Source organism: Cannabis sativa, chromosome X (assembly GCF_029168945.1).
Source record: "Cannabis sativa cultivar Pink pepper isolate KNU-18-1 chromosome X, ASM2916894v1, whole genome shotgun sequence".
Lineage (NCBI taxonomy): Eukaryota > Viridiplantae > Streptophyta > Magnoliopsida > Rosales > Cannabaceae > Cannabis > Cannabis sativa.
In genome coordinates, this window is record NC_083610.1 from 16,851,170 (window position 1) to 16,870,768 (window position 19,599).

At 39.2% G+C, this 19,599-nt stretch overlaps 1 protein-coding gene and 1 non-coding gene across 2 annotated transcripts; both read right to left on the reverse strand.

Annotated features, from left to right (window-relative positions):
• Window positions 1-917: 917 nt before the first annotated feature.
• LOC115704895 (probable flavin-containing monooxygenase 1) lies at window positions 918-15,934 on the reverse strand. The gene is made up of 5 exons (XM_030632109.2): window positions 15,399-15,934; window positions 2,390-2,627; window positions 2,117-2,292; window positions 1,679-2,037; window positions 918-1,422 (listed from the first exon to the last, which is right to left on the reverse strand). Exons 1-5 carry the CDS (start codon window positions 15,831-15,833, stop codon window positions 1,080-1,082), a joined length of 1,551 nt encoding a protein of 516 aa, XP_030487969.2. The 5' UTR covers window positions 15,834-15,934; the 3' UTR covers window positions 918-1,079.
• LOC115715432 (small nucleolar RNA R71) lies at window positions 5,551-5,657 on the reverse strand. Its single transcript, XR_004011303.2, has one exon. It is a non-coding gene; the product is annotated as a small nucleolar RNA R71 (small nucleolar RNA).
• Window positions 15,935-19,599: the final 3,665 nt, after the last annotated feature.

A 19,599-nucleotide genomic window follows, 5' to 3' on the forward strand; every position in this document is an offset into this window, starting at 1 on the left:
TCTAGCTTTTACATGCACACACAGGTAATACTTGTGAGTCGACAAACTCAGTTAAAAAGCATAATTAATCATAAACCTAAACATATATCCAGGCCGTAACCAAGTGCCCATATATATGTCCGGGTCTGGGTCGGGGTTCGAGTCAGGGTCAGGGTCCGGGTCCCGGATCCCGGATCTAGGGCCGGGTCGGGTCCCGGTCCAGGTTTGAGTCCAAGTCCGGGTCCTAGGTCCAAGTTCGGGTCCCGGTCCAGGTCTGGGTCTGTGTCCGGACCAAGTCCGGGTCCCGGGTTCCGGGTCCGGTTCTAGGTCCTAGGTCCCGGTCCCGATCCGGGTTTGGGTCCGGGTTTAGGCCCGGGTCGCGGGTTTGGGGCCGGGTCGGGTCTTGGGTCTCGATCCAGTACTCTTGAGTCTCGGGTTCCGGGTCTCGGTCCCAGGTCCTGGATCCCGGTCCGGGTCCGGGTCCGGGTCTGGGTCTGGGTCCGGTTTGTGTCCGGACCAGGTTTGGATCCTAAGTCCCGGGTCCAGGTCCAGGACCCAGGACCGGGTCTAGGTCCCAAGTCCGGGTCTTGGTCCTAGTCCTGAGTCCCGGTCTGGGTCTGGGTCCAGGTCCGGGTCTGGGCCTAGGTCCATGTCCCGGGTCCCTCGTCCGAGTTTGGGTCCCGGACCAGGTCCAGGTTAGGGTCCGGGTCTGGGTCCCAAGGGATCCAAGTTTGGGGTCCGAGTCTTGAATTAAGTTTTTTTTAAAATAAATTTAAATCGGGTCGGATAGAAAAAAATTAGGCGGGGCGGAGCAGATCTGATCCAAGATCCAATAAGTATCCGAATGTTTCAGATCAGAGGTGATCCATCGGATCAGAGCTCCAACCCGCTCCAACTAAATGGATCTTTTTGACATGTCTAACCATGGTTATCATTACATGAAAATATTTTAAAACATTATTCTTTAAATAAAAATTTCATAAATATAAGTATTTCAATTACATTCTTTTTTAGTATGAAAACGAGTCATAAAAGAGAATAACATGGTGATACTATCAAAAGAAGTTGTAAATGACAAGGGTGGTGATGAGTGACATTAATTAAGGTGAAACATAATCCATTGGTCCATAAGGCTCAAATAATTCTGCAAAGATGCCCTTCTTTCTTTTAGGGTTCCAACCCATGTCCTTGCACAATTGGTCATTGTACCATATTTGGATAGCAGCTACGCATGATCTCCTGTAGTACTGACCAGAGTAACGCTTCATGTACTCATCCCATTTACCTACATCCTCCTCCATTTCTTTGATATTAGGTAGCTTAAAAGTCCTGTCCAAAAGCTCTGATAGCCATCGACATCTCATCTCTGAGGTGAACAAGTTTGACAAACCTTCTGAGTATCCAATCACTGCTAGCTGTGGAATTTTTGGGTGAATGCATTCCCTAATAAAATAGAACTAAATGAGTACATGAAAATTGTTAAAAGGCACACTGGTGCTAAGCACCCTCCTCAGTGTCATACTGCTATTAATGTAATTAAGTATCGGGTGCCATATAACTTAAGAAAATAACTTTTAGGCAATATGGTTAACTAATCTTAACACGTTACCTTGTGCCGAATAACAATCCTCATCAAGAAATATATTGAAGAAAAAGAGAAATGAAAATTAATTTGTGTTGTATTTATTGTACTTATTACCTATATAGGGGCAATGTTGCACTAGGGTCTCCAACAATGTAGTCTTGAAAAGTTGGGGAAGTAAAGATGTCTTTAAGCTTTTGGTCACCCTTATATCCAGTGGCCAGTATTACCACATCAGTTTTTCTTGGATTGATTTCACTCTCAATCAAAATACCTTCCTTGCAGAAACTGAAAGTGGGTGCTTTCTTTAAAATAATGCTCCCTTCTTCAACTCTGTCATAAAACTTTTCAGGCACTGATGCCAATGAACATGCATTTATTCCTTGATGAAAGCTATGCTTGGGTACCATTCCATGCTTCTCCAATGGAAGTTTATGCTTTATGCCACTTTCCACAAATTTTGAGAATGCCAATTTCTAATATTTTGTATGATATAATTATTTTAGTAAGAGTAGAAACTTTTAATAATTAATTAAAGAACAAAATAATAATTACCATTGGAGACAGTAAGGTAGCTAAGAGACCCAGTAAAAAGCCTTCGCCAGGCTTATGAACAAGTAATTCAGAGAAGCGATTAAGGTATAAATTAGCTAAAGGAAAACCCCATGGAGTGAAATCTGGAATATTCCAGTGTTCTGTTCTGTATAACACAGTGCAAGGATTTTCCACCCCTGTATATACGTAAACATAAAAATGAAATCATTATTGTCATAATCATCTTTTGCTTGTTGATTTAGTTTGAGATTCTTGTAAATGTTCTCTTAATACCGTTTACAGTGGAAACCTCCATTGCTATGTCGAGAGCAGATTTCTGAAAGCCTACGACAGTAACTTGCTTGGCTTTGACAAATTCAGTAGCAGCTTTGAAATCCATGGCGGCATAATCCTTTGAATGAATGACTTGTCCATGAAAGACATCAGGTCCTTTCTTTGAAGGGAAGTCTGGAATGTTTGGCAAGTCGCTGAATCGTCCAATGCAAAGGATCACAAAGTCCACCGTGTAAACCTATCATTATTTTTCTTAATTCAATTTCCTATAAAAGTATTCATTTTCTTTCTAAATATATATAAAGTAAAATAATAATAATAAAAAAATTAACAACTATACGGTTGGATTGGATTATTCATCTTTTCTTCCAAATATATTACTAATATCTCATTTTTTTTATTCAATCTCAAATTTTTACATAATACCATACATCAATTTCTTTCAAATACATCACTAATTTTTTTTCTTCAAATTTTAAAATATCAACTCTTCTTCATGCAGACTCGGACCCAGGACCCAGATCCGCGACCCACGACCCGGACCCAAGACCCGAGACTTGGACATGGGACTTGGGACTCGTGACCCCGACTCCGGACTTGGACCTGAACCTGGACTTGGACCCGGACCTGGACCTGAACCCAAACCCGAACCTGGACCCGGGATTCGGACTCAAACTCGGACCTAGGACTCAGACCCGAACCCGAGACCTGGACCCCAAACCCAGACCCGGACCCAGACTTGAACCGGGACTCTGGAACTGGAACCGGACCCGGACCAGGACCTAGCACTCGGACCGAACCCGGACCCGGAGACCTGAATTCGGTCCCAGACCTAGACCTAGACCCAGATCCGGTCTCGGACCCTGACCCCAAACCTGGACCCAAACCCGAGGCCCAGTCTCAGACCCCAGACTTGGACCCCAAACCCGGACCTGGACCTTGACCCAGATTCAGACCCGAACTCGGACCTCGAATTCGGGACCCAGACCCCGAATCCAGGACCCAGACCCTAGACCTGAACCCCGAACGCGAGACCCAGACCCATAGTCAGTGTTGGGGTCGAGTGTATTGAAAATATATTATAACTTTACACATGCTATTAATACAAGTCAATATCAAACATAGTATTGTATAAATAATACTAATACAGCACCATACCAAACGAGTAGCTATTGAATTATGTTAGGCTATTTTTAGCCTATGTTTTGGATCTAATTTATGTGCGTTTTTAGCTGTGTTGGGACGGAATTACGCTTGTTTTCTATGTTTTCAGGTTCTTTGGAATAAAAGAGGTCTCGGGGGCAGAAATTCGTTAAAAGATGTGCTGAGCCGAAGAAAACACAATTTCTGAGTAATTGTGCACATCTGGCCGCGGCTAAACACAACCTGGCCGCGGCTAGATTTCGAGAATCTAGAGGCTTCAGTCGCCGCGGCGATGAAGAGGCTCGCCGCGGCCATTTAAAAGATACAGAGAGACCCCTTATTTTCAATTATCTCGCCGCGGCGAGAGGAAGCTTGGCCGCGGCGAGATCCCGTACGGACCAGGGGCATTTTCGTCCATCGAACCCTAAATTTCAGTTATAAATAGAAAACTGCGATTGGAAGTCTGGGAGAGCGATTAGAAACCCTAAAATACGAGTGAGAGCGGCGGGAAGAGCACAGAGATTGAAGTGAAGATCCGGGAATTCATCCACCAACAGCTTCTTTTCTTTATTCCTCTTTAATTTATTTATGTTGAATATTCTTTACATAGAATGGTTATGGATTTGTTTCTGAACTAAATTTCCCATTTAGGGAGGATGATGATTGTTGTTTAATGTTTTGCCTAGTTAATGTTTAATTACCATTCCTCAATTCTTGTGTGTGAAATTATCTTAATTTGTTCTTAATTTCATGTTTAAGATTGATCACCTTGTGCATGCTCTATGATCTCAATTCGAAATCTGAAAAGTGAGAATTGAGAATGCTAAAATTAAGATAATCAATGTTCTATGTGAAACGAAAGTATTTGCATGACTTATGTGACGAGTAGATTATTACTTAATGCTGATTTCATGTTAGTTTAATTAAGGAATTAATTAGATAACATGTGGTTTAGAATCTAGAAGATCTGAAAGGAGCTAGGTTATTTCATAATCTGTCATTCACTCCAAGAATAGGATAGTAATTAATCATTAACGATTTGGGTAAACAACAACAGGATTCTCCTCCCTATTATCTCATCTTGCTCAACTTTAAATTGCGTTATTAAGTTTTCTTCGAATTTCTTTCATATTTTATCTTGTTTTTAAATCATAATTGCTTCCGATTTACTGAATAGAATCATAAGTATAATTTAGTGGTACTTAATCCAATTCCCTGTGGGATCGACCTCACCTGTGTGAGATTTACTACTTGATTGCGTATACTTGCGTAGTGTTTAAAATTATAGCAACAAGTTTTTGGCGCCGTTGCCGGGGAATTGTTAAAGATTAATATTACATAAAATTATACTAACTTCTACTTTGGTATATTTTCTCTTGCTGATTTTTCTAACCTTTTTCTTGCAATATTTTCTTGATCTATTTCAGGAATCCTAAGTGCATGCGCCGTCAAGGACAAACAGTCATATTACCAGTTGATCCTGAAATCGAGAAAACTTGCAGGAGGAATCGAAAGAACAAGAGGCAAGAAAGAGTTTCAAAGAATCGCCGAAACATCGTAGATCATGGCTGCGAATGTGAACAATAATGCTGGAAACAATGGGGGTAATAACGGTAATAATGGAGGTGCCGTGGAAGATCAAGCTAATGGTCGTAGCTTGAGAGATTACATTCTCCCTACTCTGACGGGAGTGCAGTCATGTATCAGGCCACCGGCAGTGGATGCAAACAATTTCGAGATTAAGCCTGCCATCCTTCAAATGGTGCAGTCTTCAGTTCAGTTTGGTGGTCTCCCTTCTGAAGATCCTAATTTGCATCTCTCTAACTTCATGGAACTTTGTGAAACTTTTAAGGTTAATGGAGTTAGCGATGATGCCATTCGACTGAGGTTGTTTCCATTCTCGCTCAGAGAACGAGCCAAGAGTTGGTTGAATTCTTTGCCACCTAATTCTATTGCTACATGGAATGATCTGGCAACAAAATTCTTGTCAAAGTTCTTTCCTCCAGCCTAAGTACGCAAAGCTGAGAGGAGAAATCAATAATTTCTGCCAACAAGATAATGAATCTCTCCATGAGGCTTGGGAGAGGTTTAAAGATCTGATCAGGAGGTGTCCTCATCATGGTATAGAGAAGTGGATGCTGGTTCACAACTTTTATAACGGGCTGGTTGGTAATACTAGAACTTTAATAGATGCAGCAGCGGGCGGAGCTTTTATGAGAAAGAGTGCTAATGAAGCGTATGATCTATTGGAGGAGATGGCTCTAAACAATCGCGGTGGCCAACCGAAAGGAGTCAATCTAAGAAGGTAGGCGGTGTGTTAGAAGTTGATGCCATCACAAAGTTAACAGCTCAGGTTGAGGCATTGACTAAAATCATTGCAGGGCAAGCTAAACAAGCCCAAATTGTTTGTGAGTTATGTGGAGGAAGTCATCACTTTTCGGAGTGTCAAGCAGATGTGGATGATTTGCCAATGGATGAAGCTAAAGCCATTGGGAATTTTTCACAGAACAACAACAACAACAATTATGGGTTCAACCAGGGTAACAACCGAAGAAATAGTGGGTTCTATCAACAAAGAAATCAGAACCAACAGTTTAATCAACAACAAGCCTCTGGTGGAAGTTCTAGTTTGCGGACGATTTATCGCTCCAATTTATGACCGAAACTAGATCTTCAATTAAAGACCCGAGACTCGGATGGGCCACTAGCAACTCGGTAGCAACCCGCCCTCAAGGAAATTTGCCTAGCACAACTGAAGTCAATCCCAAAGAAAATTGCAAGGCAATTACCCTGAGGAGCGGTAAGAAGTATGATGGGCCCGAGTTACCACAACCAGTTGAGATAGACGAAGAAATAAATGCTCAACCAGTGCAAACACCGACACCAACAGCAGAGAAGGCTACTGACAGCCCAGCACCACCACCACAGTCTCCACCGATTAGTATTGATCATCATGTAAAAATACCCTATCCTCGCAGGCTCGTAAAGTCAAGCTTAGACAAGCGAGTTCACCAAGTTTCTAGAAGTCTTCAAAAGACTTCACATTAACATTCCTTTTGCTGAAGCTCTAGAGCAGATGCCAAGTTATGTGAAGTTTATGAAGGAAATTTTGTCAAAGAAGAGGAAGATGGAAGACTATGAGACAGTGGCTCTAACTGAAGAGTGTAGCGCTATTCTACAGAAGAAACTCCCTCCAAAACTCAGAGATCCAGGGAGCTTCACTATTCCTTGTACTATTGGTAAAATTGAAGGAATAAATGCACTATGTGATTTGGGAGCCAGTATAAACTTAATGCCTTTGTCGATTGTTTAAAAGATTGCGGTAGGTGAAGCAAAGCCAACTACCGTAACTCTTCAATTGAAGATCGATCGCTAGCTCACCCTAGAGGAGTCATTGAGGATGTGTTAGTAAAGGTGGACAAGTTCATCTTTCCAGCTGATTTCATTGTTCTGGATATGGAAGAAGATAGTAATGTTCCTATCATCCTGGGGAGACCTTTCTTGGCAACAGGGAAAGCACTAATTGATGTTCAGAAAGGAGAGTTAAAGCTAAGGGTACAAGGAGATGAAGTTGTATTTAATGTGCTCAAAGCAATGACCTATCCTACGGCTAGTGACAACTGTTTTGCAATTGATGTGGTGGACCAGTTGGTGGAGACAAAGACGCATGCTGAAGATCCTCTTAATTTGACTTTGGTACAAGAAGAGGTGGTGGAACAAGACGGTAAGGAAGCTTATGAGTATGCTTTGTGGCTCGATTCTTATGGACCGCTGAATAGAAAATATTATGAAGAGTTAGGAGTCATACCAACAAAGTCTACCCCATCTACTGAAAAGCCTCCTCAACTAGAGTTAAAAGTCCTACCAGAGCATCTCAGGTATGAATATTTGGGAGAAAATAAGACACTTCCTGTTATTGTGGCTTCTTCCCTATCTTCTGTAGAGACAGATAAGCTATTACGGGTTCTAAGGAAGCATACAAAAGCCATTGGATGGACTTTAGCAGATATTAAAGGGATCAGCCCTTCAACTGTAATGCATAGAATCTTAATGGAGGAAGGAGTGAAGCCAACCATTGATGCACAACGTAGATTAAATCCACCAATGAAGGAGGTTGTCAGAAAAGAAGTCTTGAAGTGGTTAGATGCCGGGGTAGCGTATCCTATTTCAGACAGTAAATGGGTGAGCCCAGTCCAAGTTGTTCCAAAGAAAGGAGGGATGACGGTGGTAAAGAATGAGAAGAATGAACTCATCCCAACCAGACCTTGGTCTAACAATTATCAACTAATTGAGAAAATCGACAAAAAAGGTCTTGTTTATCCCACGCTTCATCAAAATCAAGAAATCAACCCATCAAAAAAAAACACTTTTTGACTGTCACGGGATGGAGAATTTGCATTGACTACCGAAAACTCAACAAGGCCACAAGAAAAGATCACTTTCCACTCCCATTTATTGATCAGATGTTAGACAAGTTGGCAGGACAAGAGTACTATTGTTTCCTTGATGGGTACTCAGGGTATCACCAAATAGCTATAGCACCGGAGGATCAAGAGAAAACAACATTCACATGTCCATATGGTACTTTTGCTTTTCGACGAATGCCATTTGGGCTGTGCAATGCTCCAGCAACATTTCAGAGGTGTATGATGGCTATATTTTCAGATTTAATAGAAAAGTGCATCGAGGTGTTCATGGATGATTTTTCAGTGTTTGGCTCATCGTTTGACCAATGTCTGAGCAACTTGGAATTGGTTTTAGCAAGATGTGAAGACTCTAATTTGGTGCTGAACTGGGAAAAGTGCCATTTCATGGTTACAGAAGGAATAGTGCTGGGACATAAAATCTCAAAAGAAGGTATTGAGGTTGACAGAGCCAAAGTATCTACAATTGAGAACTTGCCTCCTCCAGTTTCAGTTAAGGGAGTTCGAAGCTTCTTGGGTCATGCCGGGTTTTATAGAAGATTTATCAAAGATTTCTCCAAGGTGGCCAAACCGCTATCCAATCTTCTTGCTAGTGGAGTACCTTTTGAATTTGGGAAAGATTGTCTTGAAGCATTCCAAATTCTCAAGGAGAAGTTAATCTCAGCACCGATCGTGACTACACCAAACTGGGAATTACCTTTTGAAATCATGTGCGATGCAAGTGATTATGCTATTGGAGCAGTTTTGGGACAACGGGTTGACAAGGTATTCAGAACCATTTACTATGCAAGCAAAACCTTGAATGATGCCCAACTAAACTACGCTACTATAGAAAAAGAGATGCTGGCTATAGTGTTTGCGTGTGACAAATTTCGACCCTACTTGATTGGCAATAAAGTGATAGTGTATACAGATCATTCAGCAATCAAATACTTGATGACTAAGAAGGATGCCAAACCACGACTGATTCGATGGGTTCTTCTTTTGCAAGAATTTGATCTAGACATAAAAGACAAGAAGGGTACTGAGAACTTGGTGGCAGATCACTTGTCAAGACTAGAACTGGAAGAAAGTCAGAATACGAAAGAGGTACAAATAAATGAACAATTTCCCGATGAACAACTCTTTAGTGTGAGGGAAAGTCTTATGGTACCATGGTATGATGATTATGTTAACTACTTAGCTGCTAATATCACTCCTCCTGAGCTATCTCGCCAACAATTAAAGAAATTCTTTTCCGAGGTAAAACATTACTACTGGGAAGAGCCAATCCTCTACAAGCACTGTGCAGATCAGATAATAAGAAGGTGTGTGCCTGAAGAGGAGATGTACTCTATTCTTAATCACTGTCATGCTTTACCATGTGGGGGACACTTCAGTGGAACTAGAACAGCTGCCAAAGTGTTGCAAAGCGGGTTCTTTTGGCCAACGCTTTTCAAAGATGCTAGTACTTTTGTGAAGGCATGTGATCGTTGTCAGCGTACAGGAAACATCTCAAGGAGAAACGAAATGCCTTTGACAGGAATCTTGGAAGTAGAGTTGTTTGATGTATGGGGGATAGACTTTATGGGTCCTTTTCCTTCATCGTTTAGCAATCTATACATTTTACTAGCTGTGGATTACGTATCAAAATGGGTAGAAGCTGCGGCAACACCGACTAATGATGGAAAAACAGTTCTTCGGTTCCTTCAGAAGAATATATTCACACGGTTTGGTACTCCCCGAGCGATCATAAGCGATGAAGGGAGTCATTTCTGCAACAAACAGTTCGAAGCACTCCTTTCAAAGTATGGTGTTCGTCATCGAACTGCCCTCCCCTATCATCCGCAAAGTAATGGCCAAGCTGAGATTTCTAACCGGGAAATAAAGATGATTCTGGAGAAAACGGTGCAGAGATCAAGGAAAGATTGGTCAAGAAAGTTGGATGACGCATTGTGGGCCTACAGAACAGCGTTCAAAACGCCAATAGGGATGTCACCATATCGGTTGGTGTTTGGAAAGGCGTGTCATTTACCGGTGGAGTTAGAACACAAAGCTTATTGGGCAATGAGAACTCTAAACATGGACTTAAAAGGCTGGCAGGCGAGAAAAGACTACTACAGTTGGATGAGTTGGAAGAATTTCGAAATGAAGCTTATGAAAACGCCAAGATTTACAAGGAAAGAACTAAGAGATGGCATGACCGAAATCTAGTCAGAAAGGAGTTTCAACCTGGTCAACAAGTTCTACTCTTCAACTCAAGACTAAAGTTGTTTCCTGGTAAATTAAAGTCAAGGTGGTCAGGGCCATTTACGGTGATCAAAGTGTTTCCCTACGGAGCAGTGGAACTAAAAGGTGAAAGTCCTAATACTTTCAAAGTGAATGGACAGCGATTAAAGCTCTACTTGGGAGGTCAATTTGATCAAACCAAGTCCGCCATGATTCTGGCGCCACTTTGAAGATCTCGATCAACGTCTAGCTGAGCGACGATAAAGTTAGCGCTAATTGGGAGGCAACCCAAGTGTTCTTTTGATTTAGTTGAACTCTTTTTAAGTTTACTGTTATTTTTCTTGTTGTTCATTCTTTTTCGTTACTGAAAAAAAAAAAAAAATTATTTTTGTCAGTGGCCGCGGCCATGAGATGTATGGCCGCGGCCAGATTGGCCTTACAGAAAGGGGCTATTTTTCACGATTTCTAGCCGCGGCGAGGGTATACACCGCCGCGGCCAGATTGGCCTTACAGAGAGGGTGCTAATTTCACGAAATCTCGCCGCGGCGAGGATACATGTGGCCGCGGCGAGAATGGCCAGATTTTGTTTAAAAACCCCAAATCCCTAACATTTCAAAACTCACACCCCATTCAAACCCTCTCTTCTCCACGCCGAAAACACCACTTTTCACCATTTTTTCTTCATCTAATCCCATTCAAAACTCCTTTCCACCAATTCTAACCATAAAATTTCATCAATAATCATCCTAAACCCTTATTTCTCTCATTAAACACTAATTCCCACTCAAAATCAACCCCAAATCCCTAAAACCTCACCCAAAATATAAAAAACCTTATTCATCCTTTTTTTTTCTCAAAAGCTTCAAGATGTCAACAATGGAGGATGATTAAAGGAAGAATTGTCATTGAGGTATTGATTCTAAGACTTCCACTCCAATTTTTATTGAAGAATTTGTGAATTTGTTGGATAGTTTTGGATTATTTGGTGGATATTTGGGATTTTTGCTATATACATTGTTGAAATTGATTGTGTGAATAGAATTGGGTTAAATTGAAAGGGATTTAAATCCCGGGAAGTCAATTTTTAAGGGGAAGTGCTGTCGAAATTTTGAAAAATCTTGGGAGTTAGGATATAATTTTTTGGTGAGATGGGTCCAAAGAGGTCAAGAGTTAATGAGGAGGGAGCTTCATCATCCAACCCACCTAGGGGACGCTCTAATCTTGATAGAGTTAGGTTTACCAACATGGATGCTCAAGAGCGGTTTTTGAAATTGAAAGATAGGGCATTCATTGAAGATAGAGGGATAGACATTGTGAACCTAAGCCAAACTGCCAACATTCCCCCTGCATTTGCGTCTATTAGGGATCAAATCCTACATAGGCAGTGGACTAAGTTCGTGGATGTCACTGAGCGTGGTAACCAAACTCTAGCTTTGGAATTTTTAGCCAACTGGCCTGAAAGAGAGGATGGCAAGGTAAGAGTTAGGGGGGTTAGAGTGCCTGCTACCACAGCCGATATTCATGCCCTTTATGACCTCCCAACTTTCACTGTGGAGCAACAACCCTTGAAACGGCAATTTCGAGAGAGAAGTTTGAATTATGTGGATATTGCTGAGACTCTAGGGTATCCTGGCCTTAGGTTCCATGAGCTTAATGGAGAACCATACCAATTGTACCGATGTGAACTCAACCCAGTGGCCAAGGCTTGGCTTTACTTTGTTAGTGCAAGGATGCTCCTCAACAAGCATTTTTCTGATGCTCAAATAGACAGAATTAAATGGGTTTACGGCATTATGAAAGGGTATAATTTGAATGTGGGGGATATTGTTCGAGTGACCTTTGACATTATGGTTGAGGGATCTTCCGGTGGAGGACTTGGGTTGGCTGGAATAATCACTGATCTGTGTGAGAAACATGGGGTACCGCAGTACTCATATGATACAAAGGCACCGCCACAGCGCCCTATTAACTTGGCAACTGTTCTTCGCTTCAAACCTCCTCATCCTCATGGTCAACCGCCAGTTCAAAGAGGTCCTCCGGCAAGAGAAGAAGAGGAACGTGAGGACATCGAACCACCACGTCTTGTCGGGCCTCTTGACCCTGCCATGCAGTACACTCACGATCAGCTGAATTATCTGATTCAGCAAAACATGCATATGCAAAATTACATGGCCCAGAGGAGTATCTTCGATGAGCAGCAGGTGGCTCAATTGAATACACTTGTCACGAGGATGAATATCGGTGTGGACGAACCGAACTATTTTGCCATGCCACCCCGTTTCAACCCTTATGACCAGCCACCGCCGCCAAACCCCTTCTAAGGGGCTCAGGTAAGTTTCTCTCACCCTGGTTTATTTTCACACATTGGGGACAATGTGCGTTTTAGTTTGGGGGGGGGGGAACTTAATTTATTTTTTCGCGTTTATTTGTTCTAGTTTAGTTTGTTTTAGTTTTTTTTTTAGTCTTGCGTGATAGCTAAATTGAAAGATTGATTGAATTGTTGTTATTCACTTGTGCAATGGATTAAAACATAACTGTGTGCTTGACTTGCAACTGTTTGAATTAAGATGGATGTGTGCTAGGAAGTGATTCATGTAGATTTAAAACATTTGCTATTCTCACATATCACCTCTGTTCTATTTGGTTTGTGGAATGATTGATTGAACATGGAATAGAATTTGTATGACATACTCTCTTGAAGCGAAATCCTTGATATTTTTTGTTTGGAAAGTGATTTAGGCAAGTTTTCTTTGGAACGATTGAGCCTTTCAAGCCTACCTATAAATTTTTACCATAGTATACCCAAAGTTGAGCCTTAGCCTGTTTTAAAAATTTTTCACCACTTAATCGAAATTTTGAATTTGTATCTTAAACTCTTTTCACCCTGAACATACCTTATTATGCCATGAGCCTTGAAGCAAGTTTGGGGGGATAAGTGATGTAAGTGGAAAAATAAAGTGTAGGAATGAGAGATTGAAAAAAAAAAGAATAATATTGTGTGTTGTGCCTATGAAAAAAAAAAGAAAAAAAATGTGTCTTCTTGAAAAAAGAGTTAAGAAAATTATGAGGTACACACATAAGAAAAATTGCAATCTATTATTTCTGTTTTTGGGATATATGGAAAGAAAGCAAAATAAATGTCTAAGCTTGTTTGGTTAATAGTGCTTATGGTATAGTATAGCCTAAATGACTTCTCACCTACCCATGTACCTAAGCCATGTGATGTTAACCGAAAAAGACCTATTGATTCCAAATAGAAATTTGTCAACATTAGTGGAGAGAGGTATGTCATTCAAACTTATTGATCATGTGTTAGTGGGATGTTGGAAAGTTTAGAACAGTTGTGATATTGATGGCAATTGCGATGCTTTATGTTTGTATGAATTACTTACTTGTAAATTGCACATTCAACTTAGTTCTTAGAGTTGGCAAGTTGAAATTCTGGTTATTGATGGATTGAAGTTGTGCAGGTGGTGGTAACAATTAAATTGTTGGAAAGTTTAGCTATCATTGTCAGTTTGTTTTTAGTTTAGTCTTAGTTTACTCGGGGACGAGTAAAGAGTCAGTTTGGGGGAGTTTGTTAGGCTATTTTTAGCCTATGTTTTGGATCTAATTTATGTGCGTTTTTAGCTGTGTTGGGACGGAATTACGCTTGTTTTCTATGTTTTCAGGTTCTTTGGAATAAAAGAGGTCTCGGGGGCAGAAATTCGTTAAAAGATGTGCTGAGCCGAAGAAAACACAATTTCTGAGTAATTGTGCACATCCGGCCGCGCTAAACACAACACCGGCCGCGGCTAGATTTCGAGAATCTAGAGGCTTGGGCCGCCGCGGCGATGAAGAGGCTCGCCGCGGCCATTTAAAAGATACAGAGAGACCCCTTATTTTCAATTATCTCGCCGCGGCGAGAGGAAGCTTGGCCGCGGCGAGATCCCGTACGGACCAGGGGCATTTTCGTCCATCGAACCCTAAATTTCAGTTATAAATAGAAAACTCGCGATTGGAAGTCCTCGGGAGAGCGATCAGAAACCCTAAAATACAGCTGAGAGTGCAGGAAAGAGCACAGAGATTGAAGTGAAGATCCAGAATTCATCCACCAACAGTTCTTTTCTTTATTCCTCTTTAATTTATTTATGTTGAATATTGCTATAGGAATGGTTATGGATTTGTTTCTGAACTAAATTTCCCATTTAGGGAGGATGATGATTGTTGTTTAATGTTTTGCCTAGTTAATGTTTAATTACCATTCCTCAATTCTTGTGTGTGAAATTATCTTAATTTGTTCTTAATTTCATGTTTAAGATTGATCACCTTGTGCATGCTCTATGATCTCAATTCGAAATCTGAAAAGTGAGAATTGAGAATGCTAAAATTAAGATAATCAATGTTCTATGTGAAACGAAAGTATTTGCATGACTTATGTGACGAGTAGATTATTACTTAATGCTGATTTCATGTTAGTTTAATTAAGGAATTAATTAGATAACATGTGGTTTAGAATCTAGAAGATCTGAAAGGAGCTAGGTTATTTCATAATCTGTCATTCACTCCAAGAATAGGATAGTAATTAATCATTAACGATTTGGGTAAACAACAACAGGATTCTCCTCCCTATTATCTCATCTTGCTCAACTTTAAATTGCGTTATTAAGTTTTCTGAATTTCTTTCATATTTTACTGTTTTTAAATCATAATTGCTTCCGATTTACTGAATAGAATCATAAGTATAATTTAGTGGTACTTAATCCAATTCTCTGTGGGATCGACCTCACCTGTGTGAGATTTACTACTTGATTGCGTATACTTGCGTAGTGTTTAAAATTATAGCAACAAATTATAATCTATTATTTTAAAAAAAATGATAACTAGGTGTAATATATATTCTGATACATATTTTGAAAACACCTGTTTGGTCCGGGAAAGGCTAGCTATTCTCTCTTTTTTTTTTTTAACAATCAATCGGTTTTACAAATATTAAAAACCCACACCTAACTAATACTTATTATAATAAAAACGTTTTTAACATTTTTGTCTTACATATATATCAAATGCAATCACCAAATTTCTTATTAAATGGTCAAATCAAATGTATACGTAATCAGATCACCTAATACATTATTATATAGTATATACTACATAATAATCATACAAAATTAAATTAAAAAAGAAAAAAAATAGTAGTGGATCAATTTAAAAATGAATAGTAGTTAGTAAAAGAATTATTATTAACTAATTACCTCATCAACGGCTTTGGTTTGTTCTTGAACAACGAGATTCCACTTCCCTCGAGAGCCACAGGCCTCACCATCACCGCCCCAAAGAGCCCAGTGTTGCATATCTTGGTCGGAAGTATCATATTCAAGCGAACGAACCACTGTGTTGAATTTGATGTGTCTCACCAGGTCGAAATGGCGTGCGTAGGATTCCATGTAATCCAAGACTTGATGTTGGTCAGGGAACATCTCCTCCACCGACGAATCCCATGGGAAATCTGAGAATTGGTAGAAAGGCTTTGGAGTTTGGAGCTTAGTTGTCTCTATGGTTTTGGTCCATAGACCTCCCACACCACTACGTGACTCGAAAACAATGGGCTGGAAACCCTTCGAAAGAACGTATTTACAAGCTAAGAGGCCACTTGTTCCAGCTCCAATAATGGCTACCTCCTTCCCCATACTAATCAGCTTCCCAATGTGTTATTATTACTTTTTTCTCTGTCTCTACTTATAAGATAACTAATCTTATAATTGATTGCTGTTATATATATTTTATTATGTATATGTCATGGCACTACAATTATTTTTGTTTTCATAAATTTTTTTATTATATGATCCCTACATTGAAAATCTCTTTTCCAAAGTATAGGATTGTGTTTATTATCTTTACTATATTTTATTTTAAATTATATGTCATGGTACTATTGGACCTAATAAAGCACTTACCGATCCTTTGTTTGCATGTTAAATGATTCATGTGTTTCTTGTTGTATAGTTAACAAATTTAATTTTTTATTAATTAAATAAAATTCTCATGGTTAATACATAGTCCATTCAAAGTTTCTCCACTCTCACACTGGCCTAGTTAAAGGGTGTATCACACCTACACTGTACATACTTCACTCTCTCTCTCTCTTCTCTTATTTGGCCGAAGCCCTCTCTCCATACTTTCTCATTTTCAAACTTTCAAAAATAATTCTAGAGAGAGAAGGGCTCTCTTTTCTCTTAAAACAAGTACTATTGAAGCTCCTCTATGCAAGCTTTGATCCAAGAAAGAACTACAGAGTAAGCTTTTGTGTCATTTCCTCTTCTTTTACTTTCTTTTCAACGCTAGTTCTTTTCCTCACCACTCCATTTCTTGTGTTGTTCATTCATGAATCATCTTCTATACTTAAAAGAAAACTCCATTAGAGGTTCATTGTAATTCCAAGCCAAGCACACAAGAGGATAAAGCAAAGGTGAGAAGTACTTGTGTGGTGTTGCTCTTCTTTTTTTCTTCCTCTTAGGACCGAAACCCTCTCTCTCTCTCTCTACGTTTAGAACACCCATAAGATAAGAAATTAGCGAAAGTTGTGAGTCGCTCTCACTAAGATGATATGATATGAATTGAATTGAGTGCCTTATTATCTCAGTTATTATCCATAGAATGATGGCATGTAAGGTACCCATAATGCGACGACATATGAAATATATGGTAAGTTACACATTGTAGGCGAGACAAGTAAGGTTAGGGAGTGTTATGCTCAGACTCTTTGTCACGAGCCTAAAAGCGACATCCTGGTTATCGAAGAAAGAGGCTCTAAAAAACTCAAGCTTGGAGAGTCTGCCATCTCTTATACAAAGGGAGATGCTGCCCAAGTAACCTTCCCACACAATGATCCCTTGGTCATTACTGTACAAATTAGGAACATGACGGTTGCCAGATGCATGGTGGATAATGGAGCTTCCTCCAACATTCTTTTCAGATCAACCTATGAAAAGATGGGGCTCCGTGATCTGATCCCAAAATTATAGGGATTTCTTCAGTGACTCACGATGCGAAAGCTAAAACTGCTAAGTGTTGGCGTGTTGTTCGGATGGCTCACTACCCGGTTAAGAAGACTTCGTCCGAGCAAATATACATAGTGCTTTGTTTGGTATATCTCTTGCGAGCAGGTATACAAAATTGATTCCATGTGTCACCATCGTGCAATGCCGCATCAGAGTGTAAAAATTGGGATAACATCCTTCATTATCAATTGATGGTAGAATGGTTCGTTGTGTTTTTGTAGAACCAGTTCTTCCATTGTCTTGCTTTGCTCTTGTATTGGTTGTTCGAAAGATAGATTTTTTACTATTTGTATACCTATCTCTTCTATAGTAGTGATGCATAGTGGAGAATAAGTTACTCCAGTCAATGTCTTTTTGAGCTCAATGTAGAACCTGATGAAATTGTCACTCATAACTTCATTGGTGTTGTTCCCGGTGAAATCTGGTGTGATATGTCTATGTCATTTTCGTTGCATTATATTTCAGTTTTTATCAGCTCCACAAGTTTGCTAGTGAAGAATTAGTTGGAATTAGAATCCTGTCATTTTGTAGTCATCATAACTTATATTTTCTATTCATTGGCCTTCATATTTGATCACACATATGATTTGTTCCATTCTTGCATTTTTAAAGGAAAAGTAATATTAAAATCTAATTATAAGTTTATAATTGAAACCGATTTCTTTTAAATTTTCTGTATTGCTGTTCTTTTTAAGTTTTCATCTAGTTTTTAGTTCTTATTTTTATTTGATTGGTAGAATTGGTTTTTTTTGTTGTATCCTTTTGTTAATCTGGTTTTTAGTTCAGATGATATATATTTTTAGATTTTGTAAGTTTCTAAATCATAATTATCATAAATAATTTTGATTGTTGAGTGTATTTACCTAGTTTGTTGATTTTTCGATATTTGTTGTCGAATTTTGTTGTTGTGTATGATCACTATTAATTCTGATTTAAGTTTTCTAGCTAAAGAATTATGTATTCATTGATTTGCAGATTATCGTTACCGGAGAACTAATTGGCGAAGTCACCGGGGCTGGAGAAGGCAATTAGTGATGGTGATCTGTGTTTTGATTATGTCGTTTTCAATGTAATCAGTTAAGATTGCTGGTTTTTGAGTTCGAATTGTTATTTTTATTCGTTAGAAAACAATGTGATTCTAACAGAGAAGAAATCGGAGAAAATTGTGGAGAGAGAATCTAATTTTGATTGTTTCGAAAAATTTATGGGTTTTTTAAAGAAAAATCTATTTATATAATTTTTGCCATTTCACATTTTGGCCATTAATTATTTTATTTTCTCATATTTTTTTTAAGGGAAATTTGTAAAAATATGCATAAAATACCTTAAAATTTTACGCCTAAATTAATACATTTCAAAATTTAAAAAATATGACCACTTTATAATAAATCCAAAAATACCCTTCTCATTTTCAAACCTCAACTCTTTCTTTCTTCTTCTATCTCTCTCGGTTCTCTCTCAACATCTCACCCTCACCAAAACTGAACCTACCCCTCACCGCCTACATAGACTGCCTACACAAACGACCACCGTGAGACCCGACTACCTCCGAGATGTTGAAGGTAAGCATTCGACCCATTTTTTTTTTATTTTTGTCATTGTTTTTTTTTTTTTGGTGATTTATGATGGGCAATGTCGTCAAATGAAAATTGACTGATTAATGTTTGTTATCTATGAGTAGATGTTAGATTTATGGTCGAAAATGGCCAGATCTGAGTTTTGGGTAAAAAAAACTGGTTTTTTTGTCAAGCCTGATGGTGGTCCGATGCCTTCCTGTTGTTAAAATGAGTAAAGGTTGAAGACGAAGGTCCGATGGTGGTCCGATGGTGGTCCGATGGTAGTCCGATGATATGGTCCGATGGTAGTCCGATGGTGGTCCGATGGTCACCTGATGCTACTTTTTTTATGTGCAAAAACATTAAAAAAAATTAGTAGCAGATATGGTCCGATGGTAGTCCGATGGTGGTCCGATAGTCACCTGATGCTGTTTTTTTTAATGTGCAAAAACATACAAAAAAAAATTGGTAGCAGATATGGTCCGATGCGATCTGATGGAGGTCCGATGGTCACTTGATGCTACTTTTTTTATGTACAAAAACATAAAAAAAAAAAATGGTAGGAGATAATGATATGGTCCGATATGGGGTCTGATTGGTCCGATTGTGTCTGATGTGGGGTCCGATGGGGGGTTTGATTGTGTAATTGGGGTGATGTAAATAGGGGGTATTTTAGGGATATCATAAAAGTTGTCATATCCTACAAATATTAGTTATTATGTGTTTAAGAAAAAAAATTAACCAAATATAAGCATAAAAAAATCAAATTTCCCTTTTTTTTAATTATTTATTTTTACCATAAAAAAAAAGGTTAATTATACCCTTAATTCTATCTTTAT

Coding starts and splice junctions, on each gene's coding strand:
- LOC115704895 (XM_030632109.2), bottom strand. CDS start 15,833: ATGGGGAAGGAGGTAGCCATTATTGGAGCTGGAACAAGTGGCCTCTTA. Junction 2,293..2,389: donor GGAGGTTTCCACTGTAAACG/GTATTAAGAGAA, acceptor ACGTATATACAG/GGGTGGAAAATCCTTGCACT. Junction 2,038..2,116: donor CTACCTTACTGTCTCCAATG/GTAATTATTATT, acceptor ACAAAATATTAG/AAATTGGCATTCTCAAAATT.